At 42.2% G+C, this 22,791-nt stretch overlaps 1 protein-coding gene across 5 annotated transcripts in view; it reads right to left on the bottom strand.

Moving 5' to 3' along the window:
* Positions 1-22,791, bottom strand: part of TRIO (trio Rho guanine nucleotide exchange factor) — a 366,542-nt gene that overhangs the window by 117,854 nt on the left and 225,897 nt on the right. For all 5 annotated transcript variants that reach the window (XM_015139750.3, XM_015139749.3, XM_078004622.1 and 2 more), the window contains exons 17-26: positions 21,481-21,672; positions 20,860-21,009; positions 16,043-16,157; positions 12,216-12,331; positions 9,116-9,238; positions 2,971-3,165; positions 2,756-2,871; positions 1,909-1,975; positions 1,194-1,303; positions 287-356 (exon numbers count right to left, since the gene is read on the bottom strand). In XM_015139750.3, coding sequence (XP_014995236.3) covers positions 287-356; positions 1,194-1,303; positions 1,909-1,975; positions 2,756-2,871; positions 2,971-3,165; positions 9,116-9,238; positions 12,216-12,331; positions 16,043-16,157; positions 20,860-21,009; positions 21,481-21,672 — 1,254 coding nt within the window. The remainder of the gene's footprint in view (positions 1-286; positions 357-1,193; positions 1,304-1,908; positions 1,976-2,755; positions 2,872-2,970; positions 3,166-9,115; positions 9,239-12,215; positions 12,332-16,042; positions 16,158-20,859; positions 21,010-21,480; positions 21,673-22,791) is intronic.

The raw sequence follows: 22,791 nt of genomic DNA, 5'->3' as shown, positions 1-22,791 counted from the left end.
TCCCCCAGAAGCACTGGGAACTCACCTATCAGCAAATCCCCAGGGTCAAGTGGAGGCCTGGCATACTAAATATTCTATTTCAAACCATCGCCAGGGCCAATAAAAAAAACTCACTCCACAAAAACAAGTAGTTGAAGGATGCAATTCTTTGAGGTAAAGTCTATTTCTCTGCAAGCATGAATATGAGCAGAAGATGGTGACTTAAAGGAAATGAAGATCATCCCTCCTAACTTCCCTCAATGTCACCTAACAGCTGGGAGAGAACAAATGGTTGAGGTTTCATTACCCAAGTAACAAAACAATGTCCAACATCCTCTGGCAACTGTTCATATTTTTCCAGCTCCTTTAGGAATATGCTGCAAAGAATAAAAATGGTATCATATTATGAAGGTGTTTTAAAACATTTTACTAGTGAGATATGCCAGAAATTGAGAAATCTGTGCCCCCAAAGAATTAACAAAACATGTAGCTCTTAACTAGGGTAAGTTACTGTGACTTTCAAACGGCTAGCCAGTTTAGCCTTCAAACACTTTCTAACAAATGTATTTCTGGGAAAGTGCTAGTGTGTTCACCGAGGATATACTTTAGAGATGTAAATATTTGGCTGAAAACCCATTTGGTCTTTCCTGCCTTCTGCTGGGAAGTGAGGGGACTGCGCTCTTGATGACCCCTGCGTCATCTCACCACAGGCCACCTAAAGGAGATTCTGCCGCTGCTGCTTTAAAAATATTAAAAGAGAATCATGTACCTCCTGTGGCCAATGGAAAGTGCATTTTATTTTGGTCAGAATACACTTCTGTTGCTTCTTCAGTTCCTCCTATCTTACTATAAGAGACCAAACATCATAGGCCAGCAGTCCCAAGGGGGCTCCACTGTCTCTCAACCCTCAGAAGTAACTCACAGGGCACCTGATGGCTCAGCTTCAGAGAAATTAAGCTTCCTATAAAAATATTTTCATAGTTTTCCTGATCTTATTTCTGTAACAGATAAGTACAAACATAAAGTTGAGTCTGTATTAAAAGAGTTTCTAGAATGTCAGTCTTTTTGGAGAAAGCCTGATAGGCTTCATTTGAGTGGTAACAAAATCACTGACATCTGCCTAATTCAACGGGAACGTTTCATTCCTTGTGACAAAACTTCAGCACAGCATGTGGATTTCAAAAGTAACTGCTCCCAAAGAAAAAGCCACTCACTTATTATGAAATTCATAGATTTCCTGCATGTTTCCGAAGATGATGAGTTCTTTGTTTACAATGCCAGGTGGAATCTCTTCCACGCCACTGGTCATTTCCCACAGGTAGGTCTGGCCGAGAGGGAAACAGGGGTTAGACAAAAATAAACACCACATTTTCAAGAAACAGCTGTTTCTGACATCTGTAAACACACAGAATTAATGTGCAAATGAAAGTATAACTGAGGACTGTACCCTTTTACAAAACACAAAAAACCCTTCTAAAAAAGGCCCTCAGTTGCTGTTAATACTTGAAAAGAGTTCCTATACTTTTCAACTCTAAAATTATTCCCAGCTTCAAATTTTGGAATTAACCTACTCCACAAGTACAACCAATATTCCTGATACCACCGAGTATTAGTTGCCAGTCATAACTAGTAGGCACATTTCTCTGAAGCTGCTGTAAAATTCTATACAAAGAGAATGTCAGCCAGGCCATCACGTGATAAACAGAATGAGAGGATTAATGCTGTATCATCTCTGTAATGAGTGAAAAACAAACCTAGAACACTACAGAAGTGCAGAAACATGAAACCGGCTGCTTAAGCATACTTTAAATTTTAAAAAATGACAGAAAAAAATTGTGATTATTCTAAGGACTACCAACAGGTAAGAATAAAATAGCAAGCTTATGCTCAATCTAAATAAACAAGCAAAAAAAAAAAAAACTTACTTACATCCATACATTCCCGGAGGTCTCTTACATAAGCCTTTTCAGTTTGAATGAGCTCAGCCATTATGAACCTTAAAGAGAGGAAGACAGTGAGGAGTCCAGTTAGGGTGCAATTTACTTCACTATCTACTTTTATGGATTTATGAAATAACAGAGAGGGTCTAAAAGTATTAGTCTTAGAGTGATCATTTTGGAGAGGTAAATCACAAATAGAACAACAGTATCCAGCTGCTAATTCAAAGGGGAAAACAAGATTTCTGCAAACATTTTATTGAGGTACTGATATATCAGGGTTTCTCCACCTGGCACTGTGGGCATCCAGGGCCAGGTAACTCTGCTGTGGGGCTGTCCTCTGCACTGGAGAGTGCTCAGCAGCTTCCCACTAGAGGCCAACAGCACTCCCTGCCCCTCCCCACTGTGACAACCAAAGTGTCCCCTCACATTGCCAAGTGTCCCTGGGGGACGAAACTGCCAATGAAGAACCACTGGGTTAGAGCACTCTTATTTATTTACATAGGGTTTACTAACTGGCAACTTTTAAACACCTAAATTTGTTTTAGGGGTGATAAAACCTATTAATTTCCTCTCCTTAGTATCAGTATCTATTAATGACAATTTGTCAACTCCACATGAAACACAGGCACAGGGATTAAAAACTAGGTGCTGTTTCTGAACCAGGTGATAAGAGAAGAGTGAACCCAGTGAAGTCTGTGCCGACACAACTAAGTCCACTCAGAGCAACAAGCCTGGGTGCCATGTGACTTCAAAGCACATAGAGAAGCACGTCTGTCCAAACGACATTCTCTTCACTCTTTCAATGAATCCTGGTAGATTCTGAAAGACTGGCTTACTCTTTCCTGCGGGCAGATTTCCGTTTCTCTTCATTAAGTTCATGAGCAGCATCTCGAAGTTTCACCTCTGAGCCAGGGATACTGGCTGGAATGATATCTAGCTGGAGACTTTTACTCTGTGGAATAAGAGAGCCAATGAACTCAGTTAATGAAATCAGCAAAGCGGGCGTTAGGAAGAAGACCATGATTTGTTCAGGTTGCACAAGGCCATTTACCGATTTGTTGGAATCTGAAGAAATCCCCAGGGCTTTTTCCAAAGAGGTCCTGTACTTCTCCATCCGCAGAGAGAAGTCTCTGTACCGCTTATCCACCGCAGTGACACATTTTTTTATCTCTGCCGCATGGGCATGCCCTTTCTCACAAAAGCCATCTGCCAGCTGTATCAATAGCTTCACTCTCTCTTTGGTTTGCTGCAAAAAACAACGGGAAAGTATTGTGAGGCAAATGAACCCGACTGCCAGAAACCTGAAACATAGTGGCGACTTGCCTCCAACTCCCAGCTCTGAACAGGAAAACCGGCTGGTGGCAGAAACTGAGACCAAAGCCCCCAGTCCATCCACTCCATCTCCCGGATTCTTGACCAGCTATCTTTCCTCAGCACTTCCACAATGAATGGCATTTTTATGACCTCAAAGAAGAAACTTAAGACTATTTTTCAGCAATGTCTTCATCTAGGAGGTGCTCAGTAAAAATGCGTGAAGGAATGTATGTGAAGCACACAGTCTTCGCCATGCTGCTACTCTCCTCAAAGCTGCTGAGCAGACACCCCTCGCTCTGTGCACGTTTACTCTGTGCCCAACTGGACCCACGGCTCTTTCGGGGCAAGCAGCCATTCGACTTTTTGGTTTTCCTGGAGCGTGTGTGGCCAAGGCTGTCCCCAGAGCAGGCACTCAACAAAATTCCTCACGAAGCTCCTCTGTATCATGTTGATTGCTTTTTTAACTCTTAGAAAATGTGGAGGAAAATTCACTAGTCAGGAAATTATCTATATAGAGGTACTGTAAATTTTGTTTCCCTGTTTGAGAGCTCTCTCTAAAATTGTTCTATTTTATATGTACACAGAAAAGATCTTTTATTAAGTTAAGCATAATTTATTATTTTTCACAGAGATACACAGACAACCATAAACCAAGTTATATATACCATTTGGCAACCTCACTCAACTGGTCTGACAGATCTCTCTCCTCACATTCATTTCGATGGCTATTACTATTAAGCTTCCTTTGTTACAGTGTTTTCAAATAAGTGAGTTACTCTTCTTCTATGGAACCTGCTATTCTCCGTTAAGCTTTAACTAGAAAATCTTTTTAACACATATTCAGGAAACTGACTTTAAAAATCCCCAAAAGAAAGAAGGTCAGAGTTCAAAACCCAGATAAATGATCTTAGCTTGTAAAATCAAAGTTCTAAGCCGTTAAGTCACTGGGTAACCTGTGAAGTCAGCCGTCAAGATCCTCCAGATTCTACACAAATAACCCCAACACCGCAGCCAGCCCCCAGCCACCCAACAGCACCCCCATTCCCCAGCTGTGGCTCACCAACTCACCAACTCACCCTTCCAGGCCAGCACCCTCCTTGGGGCCTCTGCACTGGCGCTTCTGCCTGGAGAGCCACTTCCCCAGATATCCCTATGGCTCCTTCATGTCTCTACTCAAATAAATGCCACTCTTTTAGCGGGCCCTCCCTGGACCCCTTTAAACTGCAGCTTGCCTCCCTGCCTATTCTTCTGCTCTGCTGCCTCCCGTACACGCATGGCCTTCTGACAGGGGGTGCAAGTGATTTTTACAGTCATCGTCTGTCTTTCTCCTGTGAGAACATCACCTTCACAGCCCAGAAATGTTTGCTTGTTTCGCTTACTAACATCTCTTACATTGCCACAAGGGCCACCTGTGGAGGGCACTGTTAACCACCTGTAGATCTATCTTCAAGGGGTGAAGAAAGCTATTGAGTGTTTTCAGTGATGGGGACACAGAAGTGAAGATAAAAAGATAATGCAGCTTGCCAAAATCAAACAAGAATTGTTCAGCAACTGAATGGTGTGACAAAAACTAAGTACTGTAAATCTGCTGACCTATGAATTTAAAAATATCTCAGTATATTTTTACTTGCATTGGTATTTTTAAAATACGTTTACAGGATTCAAAATTTCAAAGTTAAAAAAGGAAGTAAAAATTCTTCCCACCCCACCTTCCACTGTCACTAGTTCCAATTACCAGCTTCTTGCTATCACTTCAGAGACATTTTACGTGCACGTACAAGCGAGTGCACAAATGTACATAAGTATTTTTCTCTCATTTTTTACACATATTCTTGCATACAACAAAGAGTGCTCTGTATTAGTATTTTCTACTGAACAAATCCTAGTTGTCCTTCCTGATCAGAACTAAAGTCCTCGCCTGTGTTAAAAGCTGGGTAATATTTCACTATATGGATGTGAACTGTATGGATGGACGTAAGTTAACGTCTCTCCGCCAATAGGTCTCCGTGTTGTTTCCAAATTCCGTCTACCACGGCAACAATGCAAGAAATCAAACAGTTGCGTGACCAGTGGTTAGACACGTGCCTGAGTGCTGCTGCCGTAACACACATTGTGAGACCTGGAACTGCTGGGGCAGACAGCAAGTGCAGTACGAGCAGGCAGGAAGATGCCGCCGGAGGCCTCTGAGGGGCTGCCCTGCTCCATTCCCCCAACAATGGAGCCTCGTCCATGCAGCATGGGGTCCACCTTTTTGATCTCTGCCAATCCACTGGGTGAAATGAACTCGGTGTGGTTTTGATGCACGCTTTTCTGATATTAAGTTGATGATTTCATAGTGAAAGCCATTTATTCCCTTCCTATGACACATGTTTAGTATCTTTTGTCCATTTTCTTGGTCTTTTTTTTTCCTTACTGATTTGTAAAAGTTCTTTCCTACCGGGAAATCAGTCCTTTGTGATATGAGCTGCCTATATATCTTCTCTATTTGATTTTTATCTTTAGATGTTCCTTACAGTGGACTGCCCTGTGGAAAGTTTTACATTTTTTTGTGTAGGTGAATTTATTAACCTTTTCTTTCATGGGTTTGGATTTTGTGTCATTTAGACAAATTTCTCCACACGAGGATATAAAAAAATCCTGTTATTTCTTCTGGTACTATTAGGTAGCACTGCTGATATTTAAATCTTTTTCTGGTATTTATCTCGGTACTAAGGTGAGATATAAATCTAACTTAATTTTTTTTCCAAAGCCATTTATCTTGGAAAACATCATCAGAAAAAATTATTACATCTTTTAAAGTGAGATATTATAAGGATTTTCATTCTTATTCTATTTGTTATCTCTAGAGATTGTTACAGTGCTTAAAAAGCACATAAACATTTTAACTGAACAACCTCATCTGTAGGCATAATCGAGGAACCGGAGAAAAATAAAAGCAAACTGAAGTGTTAAGTCCACAAGCTCAAGAGAGCTTTGCTCATCATGTTCTTAGACAGAAATTCAATGGTGTTAGACACTTTCTAACAAAGTAAAGCATTTGGCATTGGGGACGCTGGTGATTAGGACCACAGGAAGCCCTATGGGAGAAAGGCTGTGGCATCCTGAACAGTTCAGTAAGGCAATGGTTTCTGGACCTCAGTGCGTGCAAAAATCACGTGGTGAGCTGTTCAAATGCTCATCCTCAGGCCTCACTCCAAGAGAGCCTACGTCACTAGGTTTGGAGTGAGGACGGAAATCTCTCTTAAATAAACACCCACAATCTGGATGCAAGTGGTGCCTGCAAGACCCGTGGAGAAATGACTGCACTGACAGTTGTGAAGGGACTGAGTCGAGTCTCGGTGAGCCGGTGATGGGAGACTCTTGTTTAGCCCTCCAGGTTCATTTCCATCAACACTAAAAATGTTATAACATCGTAATAAGTGTGCTGAAAGACTTTCCTTTCAGAGCTGGGAATTCTCTATACAGTAAAAGCAACATGGTTTCTTAGAAGATTCTAAGATCGGGTGACAGAAGGCAAGTGAGGAAGCCTCAGCTCATGATGAAAAATCAAAGGACATCTCCAAACACCAAAGCAGGCGTTTTCTGATTAAGAGAAAGGCAGTCAGAAACCAAAGAAAAAGATTGCTAAGAAAAGGAAAGGTGAGGGGTGTTCTTTTCAAAATCTACCAGTTCCTCCTAGTATAACCAATTCAATAAACCCAACAAAAGAAACAGTTCTACATATTTGGGGATCAGAAAGGTCATGTATCACTCACAATTTTAGATATTCCTTATAAAATACAAGAATAAAAAATAAGCCTATCCTTGCCCAATCGTTCAATAACCACACACCAAACTTGAGGAAAAGGAATATTCAGGAATGGAAAAATTCTTTCATTCTTTCATATACACTTTACTAGTGGAACAGGCCACCATGTTACTCAATTCCAGACAGTCACGTGCACATCACATCCCCCAGGCACGGCCCCTGGAGCTGGGCAGTGAGCAGACTGGCCGTACACAATGGCCTGCAGAGTGGAGAAGCGGTGAAAGATGGCAAATCTTAAATCTAGTTTTGAGTGTGGTATGTGATGTTAGGCATTCTGTTAATACCTTTTTAATCAAACGATATTCAAATAAGCAAACATAGCTTGGGACTTCAGGCACATACACCACCATGCCCAACTAATTAAAAAAAATTCTTTTTGTGGAGACAGGATCTTGTCATCTTGCCCAAGCTGGTCTCGAACTCCTGGCCTCAAGTGATCCTCCCATCTCAGCCTCCCTTGGGCTCAGGAGTTTGAAGAGGATTGCTTGAGCTCAGAAGTTTGAGGATACACTGAGCCATTATGGTGCCACCGCATTCCAGCCTGGGTAACAGAGCAAGATTCCATGACTAACACACACACATACACCCCTAAATACAGGTCATATAATGCGCATAACTATTATTTAATATCTAAATATTAACAAAAAGTGAAAACTGTCCAGCCAGGTGTGTATGTGGAGGAGGAAAAGCCACGATCCTTACCCGCAGGGGAGGGTGGGTCGGCCCTCCTTAGTGCTCACTATGCCTCTGGGGGCAGTTACTGTCCCACGGTCCTGCTCCCTGCCCTCCCCCAGTGCTCACCACACCCCAACCCTGGGCTGGGTCTTCCTGCTGCGCCCCCCATGCCTGGTCTCTCTGAAGCCCTGCTTGCCTGTGTGAGCCTCCAGGATAGGAGCCGTGGAAAAAGAGAGAGCCCAGCACCTCAGGGCCAAGGGAAAGGAGAGCTTTGGAGACCAGGAGCAGAGGGTGGCAAAGAAGAGCCGGAGGAGTCAGCAATAGTAACAGAAAACACAAACACGGACAAATAAACAATACAAAGTAGCCATCCTCTCTCTACATGACTGAAAAATTCCTGTTATGTTTTCAAAGCCAGGGCAGGGGCTACAGGAGATAACCAATTTTGCTACTTTATAGAAACACTTCTTTTTAACCAAAAATATTATCCTGCTTATCATTTATTTCCCACTCTTATACATTTGAAATAATTGGCAGCTTGTCCCAAAAACTCGAATCTGTCATCAACAATAGAGGCACTTCGGAAAATACTACAAAGGACGTATACTCAGACTTTGAAAAACAAAAACCCCACAGGTTGCAATGGTGACTCCAAAAGAGTCTCAAAACTGCTGTGAGCGTTTGGAAGGACTCAGCCTCTGCAGGTATAAGCCTTAATTGGGACAACGTTCAGGTCAGTATGCGGATTCTTGTATTTGTCCTCAAAAAGCCGTATTTACTCACATATATGCCATAAAGATAATTCGATTTCATAATTTTCTTTTTATTTTCAGGAGAAAAATGAAAATGCCTCAAGTTTTAGACACCTCTGAACAAGCACTAACAGAGGCGATGACACAGACTCTGCCAACCATAAAACAGACACAACTTCAAGCTGGACTGAGCATGAGCAACATGACTGTAACAGTTTTCACCATCTAAAGATGGTGAAACAGCCCCAGGTGTAGGAAAGAAAACACCCCGAGAATACAGAAAGGTCAACTTGGGGACACCAAATAGTGTTTCACAAAAATAGCAAGTCCTCGGAAAACACCTTAGAGAAGAAAACAGGAGGGGGAAAGTGTAGAAGGGAATAATGAGAAAAACAAGGAATAAAAGGAGACAGACGGCGGTATTCACAGACATCAGAGGGACAAAGGACACAGATGAAGGGAGGAGGTGGAGGACACAGAGGGACACATGTGAACGGCAGGAGGAAGCATCCCCCAGTTAATGTGGAACAGCCCACTGGGTCATCCCTTTTCTCCAGTCTCATGAGGTATTTATTTCTTTATGATATTTTTGAGAAAGACTCGCTTTCGACTTAGAGGCTACTACACAAAGTCCACTCTGAACCCACCTTTGCAGTTATCTGGAACTCCTCGTGCTCTTTCAGGAGCTCCTGGGTGTGCTGTATACTGGAGCCTGTGGAGGTGTGCGTGGAAAGGTAGAACTCGCCATTGTCATGGATCCATTCCAAAGCCTGGAATGGGAAGGAATGAATGGAGTCAGCGGGCTAAACATTCCCGAGAGAAGCCCAAAGGCCGCAGCACCTTGTTGAAAGGTCAAATCGCAAACCAAGGCTGGCAGCATCGAGCAGCATTCCCTCTGTGAAATAAAACTGAAGTCTGATCACAATTACAAAATTTTTAAAAAGCACATTCTAGATGGTTATAATGGTGTCGCTTATGTGGCAACAATAAAAAGTTTGAGTTTCTTAGTATTCCATAGTGTATATGTGTCACATTTTCTTTATCCCGTCTATTGTTGGTGGGCCTTTGGGTTGGTTCCAAGTCTTTGCTATTGTGAATAGTGTTGCAATAAACATACATGTGTATGAGTCTTCATAGTAGAATGATTTATAATTCTTTGGGTGTATACCCAGTAATGGGATTGCTGGGTCAAATGGTATTTCTGGTTCTAGATCCTTGAGGAATCGCCATACTGTCTTCCACAATGAACTAATTTACACTCCCACACACACAAAAGTTTGAGTTTCTTGCAACCATGAACCTAAAGGCACAATAAAAGCACAATGAAAGAAACCACTACTATGAGCCTTTTTCAGGAAGGGACTAGAGTGGAGAGAGAGGGGAGGCAGCTGCCCTGGGGAGCACCCTGGAGCAGAGGGGCAAGGGGACACGGCCAGGGCAGCAGTGGGAACTGGGACGGGGCTGAGAAACCCACAGGTCTACGCCTCCTGGACCTGGTGCAGGAGCAAGGAGAGGAGGAGGAGGCAGGGCGCAGGGAAGAGGCTGAGAAACCCACAGGTCTACGCCTCCTGGACCTGGTGCAGGAGCGAGGAGAGGAGGAGGAGGCAAGGTGCAGGGAAGAGAGAAGCGAGAACACCACACCTAGTGGTTTCTAACAACAAGACAAGAGGGACTTGGGGACAGGGAACTGCGATTGCAGTTCTGCTTCTGGTAAAGTCACTGTGGAGCGATGTCAAGGAAGTGGGATTTATGAATCCAGAGACCAGAAATGGAGGCCTGGGCTGGCAGACAGCACACAGAAAGAAGAGGAAAGAAAGACAAGAACAAGTCACAAACGAGCGCCAAGAAAGGCAATGGACAGACTGGGAGATAGGAAGGAGAGCAGCAAGGCCTGGGGCAGGCAGCCAGCAGGCGGGAGGGGCCTGCGCCACGGCAAGATCAGCGAGAGCCCTGGAGGCTGGTCTGCGGAAGCACCGGGTATCCGCTGCACACTGTGACAGTGAACAGAAGCGGAACGGCCGGAAGGCAGACGGGGCACCACCTGCAACAGCACGCACTTCAGGATTTTATTTTCGGTGAATAAGTGGACTTTAGGAAAATGCAACAATACATTCCATTATCTTTCTCTGACAACAGAATTATGAACAATTTTGCTTCTCTGTAGCTGAGGGATTCCTTGTCTTTCAATGGAGAGATAATAAAGTTATGTGAGAAAAGAACCTGAAACCATCTCTAATTAGAAATCCAACCAGGCCTCCAATGATCTTAAATATGGTTAAACTGTCTAATAAAATGTTAAGAGAGTATAATTTACCAAACGCGACTGCATGCACCTGGCTATTGGGAACATGCTGGCTACACCTGGAATGTCGCTGGGAGGAGAGAAGGGCCAAGGCAGAGCAGGGCGTCAGATCCCTGGCCTAGGAACCCAGTTCATCCAACTCTGGGAACTGAGTTCTGAGCATGGGCTGCATCCTTCGAGACCTACATTTTCCAAAATGGAACAAAGCTGTTCCTTAAGTCTGAAATCTCTGCTAAGAAAGTTAATTTTTCTTCAGCTAAAAAGCATGTATCCAATGCCTGCTCTGGATCAGCTGCATATCAGGTTGCAAGCCGGATTCAGAAGATGGGTCCGCATCGTAGTCAGAATGTGGGTCAACACCGACTGACATCACAGAATTGCCCTGGGTGACTTTAAGGCACCCAGACCAGGGCCAGGCCACACACAGGCGCTGGGGGAATCACCTTCTCTCCTGTGCTTCCCTCCAGACCCCCCAAATTCTGGATGAAAAAGTTTACGGATTCTTAAGCTCCCATTAAGGCAAAACAGAAGTGACAGGCATCTTAATGCTTAAGATGGGGTCAGATTTTACAATAAAATGATCTTCCATGACTGATGATACAGGCAGAAGCACTTCATCCTAAAATGACCTAAGAAGGGGATGCTCCAAATGTGCCCCCTTGATACATCAACATTTTTTGACTATACTAAATTATTAGAAATTCTGGGCCAGGTGCGGTGGCTCACGCCTGTAATCCCAGCACTTCAGGAGGCCGAGGCGGGCAGATCACCTGAGGTCAGGAGTTTGAGACCAGCCTGGCCAACATGGTGAAACCTCATCTCCACTAAAAATACAAAAATTACCCAGGCGTGGTGGTGGGCGCCTGTAATCACAGCTACTTGGGAGGCTGAGGCAGGAGAATTGCTTGAACCTGGGAGACGGAGGTTGCAGTGAGCTGAGACTATGCCACCGCACTCCAGCCTGGGCAACAAGAGCAAAACTCTGTCTCAAAAAGAAAAAAAAAAAAAAAAAAGAAAAAAGGAAAGAAATTCTGTCACATTTCTTACTTAATTTTAGCTTGATTCATTGGAAAAATAAAAACTTTGTCTTGAAAATATAAATACATCAATATTAAAAAAGCCATTGTATTTACCTCAGTACAGAACCAAGATTCCCTAATAGTTTTTAAACAGTCCTCATCATTATGACTTGTACTCTGCTGTCTTAGAGATGAGGTAAAGACAGCAGGGGAAAGCACACGTGTTGGGGGTCAAAAATCATGGAGTGACATGCTTTCACCAGGCTGTGGGGTTTTCTTTTCATAACTAACATAACTAGAAGGCAATACTGTTTGTCATTAGAAAGTGGTTTTCAAGAGGGCGGAAATGTCAAGCTTGGCCTCTCTGTGGAGGCAGGTGTAAGCACGGGGGTTCGCGGGGAGGCTGGGCACCAGGTGTGCACTGACCTGCTTGGCACTCCTCTCAAAGACCACGTACTGCTGACACTGGTCCAGCCGTCTTTTCCTCATGGTCCAATAATGCAATACCCTGTTCTCCCGCTGGAAGAGCTCATTCAAGATATCTGAGAGAAAAAAGAAAATGATGTATGTTGGTGCTTGCAATCAATTAAAACAGCTGCAAAATTCCATTCATTTTTATTGAGACTTTTAGGCAAATGCCATGCCAAGACAGCACGATAAATAAAGAATCGCACTGCTTTCCTGTCTCAGTGAGCATGTCGACCAGACCTCTTCTCACTCTCACCTCCATTGAGCATCTTACGATAAAGAGACCACTGGAAATTTGAGGTCAGTCTGTCATACCTCCGGCTGGATGGATTCGTGGGATATGTGTATTTTGTAATATGCATTCGACATAATGCACAAGTTGATAATATGCAATTCGACAATGGCTGAAAAAAAATCAGCATTTTTTTCAAGACTGTTAAAACCTTGTGTAGATGGAGTTTTATACAGATTAAAGGTTATATCAAAGTGGTGGAGTAATAATTAACAAGTGTGGATTGAAAAAAAAACAAAAAACAAAAACCAGGCTGGGTGCGGTGGCTCACATGTGTAATCCCAGTACTTTGGGAGGCTGAAGTGGGCGGGTGGATCACTTGAGGTCAGGAGTGCAAGACCAGCCTGGCCAACATGGTGAAACTGTCTGTACTAAAAATACAAAAATTAGCAGGGTGTGGTGGTGGGCGCCTGTAGTCCCAGCTACTTGGGAGGCTGAGGCAGGAGAATCGCTTGAACCTGGGAGGCAGAGGTTGCAGTGAGCCACGATCGCATCATTGCACTCCAGCCTAGGTGACAGGGCAAGACTCCATCTCAAAAAAAAAAAAAAAAAGAAACACAAAACCATAACCCCTTAGGAGAGGAAAGGACATGAAGTGGGGAAGCAGAGAAGCATGAAGTTACAAAGGAAAAAAAAAACTCATTACACAAACATTTAAAATGTCATAACCAAACAAGAACCACCAAAAACTGGTGCACAGACAAAATCTTTTTAAGAATTGGGAACATATGACACAGAATAGTCAACAGAAAAATAATGAACAATTCTTTAGAAGAAGAATGAGCAAAGCCTATAAATATGAAGTTCACAATTTAAAAAATACAGTCACTAAATATACAGGAACACATTTAACCTCAAACAATGAGACCATCTTTCACTGCTTTCCTGGCAGACGGATAAGATCCAGTGTTGGAAAGAGTGAGGGAACAGGTAATCACGATCCTCTATTATGGAAGAAGAAAAACTGAGTATGATGACCCCAGGGAATGACACTGAAAATGTGCATGCATACCTTTGAACTGGGAATTTATCTTTCAGATGAACAGTGCTCACACAAGTATTCAAAACTGTTTGGACAAAGATGTTTGAACAGTGAAGCGCTGCTTAGAACAGTGGAAAATGGGCAGCAACGTAGGACCCACCAATTGAGGGACAGGTCAAATCAACTTCAGAAATGCTACACTGGGTATTAAAAAGAACAGCATGTCTTTAAATTCTGACACAGAAAGATGACTAAGATATATTATTAAGTGAAAGATGCAAGTTGCAAGGTAATATAGTCTCATTTTTGTAACAAATTAAAAAGTGGGATGGGTGAGTGAAATATACATGTTTATATTTCTCTACATATTTACATTTATATGCACAGACAGCTTGCACAAAAGTCTTGACAGTGGTTACCAGTAGCTAAGGAATTAGGTAACTTATATACATTTGTACACTTTTTGAATTTTTGACACTAAGTTTGTCTTGCTCTAGAAGTTTATGAAACAAACAAAAAACTTAAGAAAAAAATTTCCGAGAGTGAAACTGCAAATCAAATAGAGGGTTTCTGGCAACTTTATTATATTGGAAAACCATTAATATAGGAAGTTTTCCACAAATACTTACTGAGTTCCTAGCAGGCTGTACTTTGTGATAAACAAGAACAGAAGAGCAGCATTTACATCCAGCCTAACAACAGACTCTCTCAATACTACCTCCAAAATGAACCCCAAATTTACTGAGTTTTCTCCATCTCTACCATTATCACCCTAAATACCACCATATTCTTAAGGTGACAATATGGTGTCACCATTTTTGATGACAATAAAAAATGCCTTTAGACACTGCCAACTATCTCCCAGGGACCAGTGGTCATGCTGTTATTTTTACTCCACTGAAGAGGAAACTAGTTTAGTGAAATAAATTAGAAGTTTGAAATCTGAAGTCTGCTAAAAAAATTAAGCTGTCACTTACATGAAAATATCACACATGAAAATTAATATGAGCCAAAGCATTTTTTCTAGTCTCTCATTTCCACAGTCTCTGCCTGAGCCAGTACTAATTTTGGGCAAGTGAGCAGCAAACGGTGCTAAGTGCCCTCTTGGATATGGTGCTTCCTCAAGCTCCTGGGGGCGGGGGGGGGGGGGTCCTCTGACCACGTGGTCTGAGATTCATCTTTGCCTGTGCCTTGGGGTTATACTGTCTTTTCTGCCACCATTACTCTTACAGGAACTTAGTGCACTGACTCGAGCATCAATAAACCTTTCACCCCCAAGTAGCTCTGAGGGAAACAGAACACTTCTATTTTAATTCTTCACAGCATCCAACATTAGGATATACAACAGCAAAGGCATAATGAAGATCTAATGAGGAAATAAATGAAACATAGTCTCCCTCTCACACACAAACGTGTGTCAAACTAGTGCAACCTAGAAAGGACCACAATATCTTCAATCAGAAAAGACAGGACACAACCAACAAATAAAAGCAATATTGAGAGATGGATGAAAGGACATTGTTTTTATAGGAAATGAACCAAGTAAACCAATTATCAATGCAAACAACTTGCTGGCCCAGAAGACTTATTCACGTAGAAAAACGGTTGCTTTTGTGAGTTGCGCATTTGTCCAGAAGAAAAAGTCCATCAATAAAAATGTTTTACTGATAGAACTTAGAGAATTATAGTAGTGTAACAAAATTATTTTGTGATAACTAATAGATGAATCAGATGAGTAGACAGTAGAATGTAATGTAGAAAGCTTTTGTCTATCATATTGTTTTGAAAAGTGTGAGATGAATCATTTGCTAACTGATTATCACAATTTTTTTCCTATAAAACTCAACTTAGGCTGTGTAGCCCTGGTCAAAGTTACTTGCTTTGCGCCTTAGTTTCTTTATCCATTTTCCTTCCACATCAATCCTATTACAATTTAGTATACGTTTTCCCAGACCTTTTCTTAAGCACTTACATACAGACACACACACACACACACACACACACACACAAACATGGTTTTATAGGTTTTTATACTCAAATGACATAACCTACATATTATTATTTTTCAATTTGTTTTTATTAACTATGCCTCAGGTATGCAAAATTGATAATACTTTATAGTGATAAAATTGGGATGTATTTTCTCAATTTGGGCTTTTAAAAATACTTTGCTTATAGATAACTCTGGTTTTTCCTTTCCCCCTATTTATTTTTCACTTACTTTAACAAAATAGCCAATGGCAGTTAATATCATCCTGATTTTGCATTTTCTCCCTGTTTATATTCTTCAATTTATTCAATAAATTATCAACCTATTCAATATAGTATCAGCCTATACATTTGTTTAATCTTTCACTATTAAACTAAGATCATTAGTAAGGACTTCATTAACATGAAACGGACATTTAAAACGAAACTGAGGTTGAGAGTTCAGAACACGTCGTGCAGGCTCCTTCCGTCTCTTGCCAGGCATGCACTGGGCCGCCCCCGGGGATTTCCAGCTCTACTCACTTTTCACTTGCTGTTCAGGAGCTTTGATGTGCGTCACCATTCCTGGCATGTTCACGCTGTTCCTGTGCAGGTATTTCAGGAAGACATCTGCATTCCTCCGAGCAAGGGTGCAAGCCTAAAAAACAATGGAGAGCGATGTTTGGCTAATCTGACTTCTACAAACGTGTATTTGGAGTACACATCACTGGGCTCTAATATATGTCTTTACCTACAACATTTATCTGGCCACTTTCTGATTTAGAAAATGCATAGGATAAAACCTAATTCAATTAAAAAAAAATCTCTCTTTCCTGAAGCCCTTGCTCTGATGACACCTGCTGCTACATTCTGCCCTATAGAGAGGCCCATGGGGCAGGACCCAGAGGGCAGCCCCTGCTTTATGGTCACAGAGGAAGGGAAGCCCTGTCTCCATCCAGCCTGGAGAGGTTTGCACACCTGGCCTGCCCCTGGATCACGGCCTGAGACCTTGAGCTGCAGAACTCCGCTGGGCTGTGCCTGGATTTCTATATAGGGTAGACAGTAAACACTTTCAGTTTTGGGGGCGGTCATACAGTCTGTTTCTCCGTCACAACTACTCAAACCAACAACCGATGAAAGTAGCCAGAGGTGACAGGTAAACTATGTCGAGGTGGCCCAACTTAGCCCTCAGTTCATAGTTTGCCAACCTTGGTTGAAGCTTTGTTATGTGATGTCATTGTGGTAACTGACAGTATGTGTTTATGTTTATGCAGCCGGATAAACCAAACCAGTTTCATTCATATATTTTAACATAAGGGTTTTATATAAAAGAATACAAATATAAAATCAAAGAAGGAAAAAACTCTTTAATTATATTTGAATTGGAAACATCTTGCACATTTCCTGTCTTGGGTCTGGAATTAATCTTTTCTTCAAGGAGCTCTATCTCCTTCTAGTGGTAAACGGTATTTAGAGCCACAGTCTAGTCATTCGGGATGATCAGGGCTTTTGGGTTGGTCACTGTTTCCAGACCTTTTCAGTAGATGGAGCGAGGCTATCTTTTTTTCAATTAAGAGAAAAACACATCATGAGTCTCTACTGATCCGTGTGAAATTTCAAGTTGTCTGATATGGTCTGGCTCTGTGTTCCCACCCAAATGTCATCTTGAATTGTAATCTGAATTGTAATCTACACGTTAGGGGAGAAACCTCGTGGGAGGTGACTGAATCACGGGGGTGGTCCCCCATGCTGTTCTCGTGCAGCGAGTGAGCTCTCACAAGATGTGATGGTTTTGTGAGGGGCTTTGCCCTGCTTCGCCCTGTACTTCTCTCATTCTTCTCCTTCCTGCACCGTGTGAAGAAGGACGTGTTTGCTTTCCCTTCTGCAGTGACGGTAAGTTTTCGAGGCCTCCCTGTCCTGTGGAATTGTGAGTCAACTAAACCTCTTCCTTTTATAAATTACCCATTCTCAGGTATTTCTTCACAGCAGCATGAGAATGGACTAATACACTGTCAAAACCAAACAACACGGAAGATGCTGAAGACTACGAGGGTGATGGCTAAGGACAGCTAAGCGACCTGCCTCGAAAGGGCTCCTATGGATAGGACAAGCGGCGTGTAAAAGATAAACGACAGAGACTGCTTTGAAACACACCAAATATATTTAAAGCCATGATGATACTAAAAAAAAGTCATATGTAGAAGTTACTATAGCAACAATTCATTATCCTGAAAATGGCAAATAAAAAGGATCAAGCAAGCATTTACTCTGCCTTTTCTGGACAAACTATTTTAGAGTAACCAAATAGCTGAGAGGGAATAATTCCAGATAATCGAGGCCAAAGGAAATGACAGAATTAGAGTATCACCATTTTGCAATTCCTAAAAACCAGCTACCACCACTGGGTGCTAACCCCATTAGCTGAAAGGTGGAAGGGAAGTTCAGAGGGGTGAATTGCACTCACCATACTTGAACCACTCATCAATCTTCTTACCTATCACAGAGACAGAGAACTAGACATGATGTGTCTCCTGAGCAACCCCATAGGAAGCACAAGCACCGCTGGCAAGGTTTTCCAAGCTCGCTCGCACTCTCTCGCTCTCTCTCACCCCCACCTCTTTCTTCCCCCACCCCGCCACCCCACCCCCACCACCTTTCAAACCAGCTCTGATCAAGGCTCACAACCTAACAAAAATCTAGAAATTGTGGATGGTGCTAAATGACTCCACAGGATGTAATTGACAATCTGGAATGGGGGAAGTGCCACAATCTGAGGAACCTATTTCTTCAATTAATAAATAGTAATGAAAGGAGGGAATATTGTTTAGATTAAAAGTGATTCCAAAGATATACCCAGCCAAATCCATACGTGGACCCTGTTTGAATCTTAATTAAAACCATGTATAAAAAGACATTTGTAGGCCAGGTGTGGGGGCTCATGCCTGTAATACCAATAATTTGGGAGGCCAAGGTGGGAGGATCACTTGAGCCCAGGAGTTTGAGACTAGCATGGGCAACATAAGAAGACCCCGTCACTACAAAAATTAGCCAGGTGTGGTGGCAAGTGCCTGTAGTCTGGCTCCTTGGGGGCGGAGGTGGGACGATCGCTTAAGCCCAGGAGCCTAAGGCTGTAGTGAACTATGATCACACCCGTGCACTCCAGCTTGGGTGACAAAGGAAGACTCTGTCTCAAAAAAAAAAAAAAAAAAAAAGACATTTACAGAACAATCAGAAAATTTAACAATGCTGGATTTCAGATAATATTAAAGAATTACTATTAATTTTTAAGATAAGATAATGATATTTTATTTGTATTTCTGAAAGGGAGAATTTACTGTTGAAATTCACAAATAAAATGATAAATCTAGAATTTTAAATAATCCACTGAAGGTGGATATAGGCCCATAAACTGATAATCAGTGAAGATGGGTGAGTAAAATAGGAGGAGAATCCATTCTCTCTACTTTTGTATATATCTTCAAATTTCCACAATAAAAAGGTACTTAAATATCCTATACACAAACACTACAAAATTCAAGTTGAACAAAGGAATCCAAAAAGGCTTGTGATTACAGATGCTCCTTGGCTTACCCTGATAAACCCATTGTAAGTTAAGTTAAAAATATTATAAGTCAAAAATGAACTGATTGCACCTAATCTACTCAATATCCCAGTTTAACTTAGCCTAGTTACCTTAAATGTGCTCAGTTTAAGCCTACAGTTACCCTGGCCTGCAGCTGGGCAAAACCATGTAAAACAAAATCTATCTTATAATCCCATGTTGACTATCTCATGTAATTTATTGAATGCTGCACTGAAAGTGAAAATCAATGGTTGTTTAGCATTTGACGTGCAGGTTCTACTGAATGCATAGCGCACTGGCACCAACAAGTCGAAAAATCACAAGTCAAACCACCGTAACTTGAGGACTGCCTATATTTTTGTTTTGTAATTTTACCTAAATAGCTATCTTAATTACATGAACTAAGTGGTATTTATTTTTCTTTCATACTAAATGGATCCTGGACAAAGGGGAGAATTCTAATGATTCCACCTCGAAATCCTAATAGTGGTCAGCATTTAGTAAACTTAAGCAGCAGGGACATGTCGGGGACAGGGGCTTTAAAAAGGTGTTGACACAGTTATAAAGACTGACTGTGGAAACTGTGATGGTTTTCTCACCCTGACCACCATGGTGGGAGCACAAAGTAAGTTACCAGATATAATTTCCAAAGAGTTACAATTTATCCTCACAGACTGAACAATAACTCTGTCCATCAGATGATGGACTTCAGAAAAAAACACAAAAAGTATTAAGTGTAACAGGAAAGTGGTCAGAGAGGTGAGAGCGCTGCAGCAATGAGGAGGTAAGGAGGAAAAGTGACCACCACCCCTACTTTTAATGGGCCTGGGCGGTGATAACAAGCAGAGCCTCAGAATTTCTGTAAGAGCCCAAGAATGCAACACGGAACATTCAGCACCAAATGTTGCTAAATGTTTCAACTATTTTGAAAAATTTAACTGTTCCAAAGCACATCTGTGACCATGTATGACTAAATGTGACATACATAAAAATATGACAGAGCACTGTAGGCCCAACTACTAGGGAGGCTGAAGTGGGAGGATGGCTTAAGCCCAGGAAGTTCAAGGTTTCAGAGAGCCGTGATTGCACCACTGCACTCTAGCCTGGGTGACAGAGTGAGACCCTTTTTCTGAATTAAAAACAAAAAATAAACAACCAAAAAAAAAGAAAAAGCAGTCTTGAAAAATTCCTCATTTAAAGCTTTTCAGAGAGAAAACTCCCAGCCTGGTCTGCATGTGACACACTTGTCTTGTCAGAAGCGTTTCCTGAGTAGGTATCAGTGACTGCCACCCCAAGCCGTGTGGCGTTTGCACCGTGTCTCCTCCATGCCACACTTAAACCTCTTCTGAGATGCAATCTTCGTTCCCTCTGAAGGGAATGAAGAGGCTGAGTTTCCAAAGGAAGATTATTTTAAGCTACATTTGTATTGTTTTTCACCAAATCAACCGATTTGGTTGATTAATCAATCAACAGAGCGATTGATTAATCGTTCTGTCTCCAGAATCACTTGGTATTGTGACTTCCAACCAATCCTTATTCATACAGATTTTCAGCTATTTCCCTGTGAAAACTAGAAAGACAGGGCAATCGCATATGAAAAAGATGTTAAGGTTTTCTTTCTTCAGCTGACTTCTCACTGATACGATACTGCCCTTGTTACATTCCACAGCAGGCAAGAGCTACGGGGCACGCTCCCTTAGGAAGCGATGACTGTGCCACGCGCGCCTGGCAGGCAGGAAGCCTCTGCTGGGTGCACTGTCCACAGCACTGCCCCTACCTTAAGGAACGCCTCCTTCTGCTCCAGGTGCTTGCTGATCATCGGTGTCACGTGGTCTGTCTCGGAGTTTGGGCCCAGCTTATCCGCCCCGCCACACCAGTCTTCTTCTCTCTTGTACTCCTGTTCCAGGCTCTCGAGGACGCTGCAGACCTGTAAGCAGGAAAAGTTTGAGGCTCAGACTTGGCATCTGCCATTGCCGACTGGTATCTCTGGAAAGCCCTTTCAGTCGGGCTCTGGGGATGAGATGCTGTCAGGAAGATGACATAGGAGGGAGCCATGGGCTCTATCTGGCTGGAGAACAACTACAGGGTCAAAAGCAGGCAGACCTTTCAGAGCAAGAACAAAACCAAAGCAAATATCCTGTCTCTTTCTGATGTGTTTCAGGTCATATGTTTAAATGACAAGAAGAGAGGTGTCTTCTCAGCTACTTTCTAGCTTATTATTCTTTGACATCTAAGGTATACAGGAATAATTTTAACTCCAGAAAGCCCTTTCCCTGCTGGACTTGCAACTGATTGGTTCAATAATGACTGACATGTTAACAATGATTGAGTTGTCCCAAGAAATTAAGCTCAAAATAAAGTATCAGTGGAGAGTTCAAGGGAGGGAACCTCTCCCGACCTGCTCTGAGGTTTTGTAGAAAGCGACAGAGGCATTGACGAGCTTGAGGCGATCTTCCATCTTGAGCATGAGCTGCTGCCAGTGAGATGCCACCTTCTCGGCGCAGTCCCGGATCATGTCCATATCGTAGTGGTTGGCCTGTAGCATGGCTTCTGCCTTCTGCTGCACCTGCAGCGCACTCTGATGTGTTTTCTAGAGACAGACAAAAAAAGGGAAGCCTTATTTGCCAGTGTCCCCACTGACTAGAAAGCAACCAGGATGGCTACAGTTACTCTGTTCTTGATGATTTTGTGGAAATACCTTCAGTTAATACTCACTAGGACGCTTCTAAAAGCACAACAGACAGTTTAGGAAAAAAGGTTTTATGCCCAGGAACAACTAGGTCTATGTTTAAATTAGCTAAACGAAGGATGAAATTCATCAGGACCTCCCAGAACGGGTCTCAGTTGCAGGGTTCTTGGTCTGAAAAATAGCAGGAAAGACCCTTAACAGCCAAAGAAGCAGTTGAAATGTTCCAAGTTTATTATTCCTATTGATCCTTCTCATAATAGCTGCTGGAAGCAAATGAACAAGTAGAGAAAAGGTGGCCAGAGTGAACGTCTTTTATTTTCACTTGCAACTTTAACTTTGGACTCCAGTGAAAAGCTTTCAAGAACTATTGATTTTAAAAAGGAAAGGAAAAACAAATAAAAAGCTAAGAATGAAACAACTGTGTTCTCTGGAGGTCCATGCCATCTGATAAATCTACACAAATAGCATGGCAAATGCAGTAAGATTTTGCTCATCTGTCCTCACTAGAAGAGCCAGGACGGGCTGAGAAGTCAGCTTCTCTCCAGTGAGGCCGTAGAGCCAAGGGAGGGGGTGGTCAGGGAGAGCACAGGTCTCTGAGGATACAAGATTTTTTTTAAACAATAGCAAAACCTTTCATTTCACCTGAAAAAGTACAAATGATCCCATAAAACACTATATACAATATATTTTAATCCTTTACCCAGACACAGTGATTTATTACTTGCAATTTAATTACTAGAAATCCCTTGGCACAGTATACAGATGCCCAGAGTTTGCACCTCACGAAGAGCTGTTAATGCACGTCCAATGGCATCAAGCAGTTGACAATAAATTAATCTAGGGAATAAATTAGTGGCAACTTCTATAGCTTCCTTCTCTGGCTGACAACATGTGAGCAGAGGAGGGGAGATAACATTTCTGTAATCAAATGTTTTTTCCTTTGACATTACCTCACCACTACCAATCAGAACCATTACCCATGTGCCCTACCCGTACCAAAAAAATAAAAATCATTAGTCC

Source organism: Macaca mulatta, chromosome 6 (assembly GCF_049350105.2).
Source record: "Macaca mulatta isolate MMU2019108-1 chromosome 6, T2T-MMU8v2.0, whole genome shotgun sequence".
Lineage (NCBI taxonomy): Eukaryota > Metazoa > Chordata > Mammalia > Primates > Cercopithecidae > Macaca > Macaca mulatta.
Note: the sequence above shows the minus strand (reverse complement) of the source record. Positions and strands in the feature narration are given on the sequence as shown.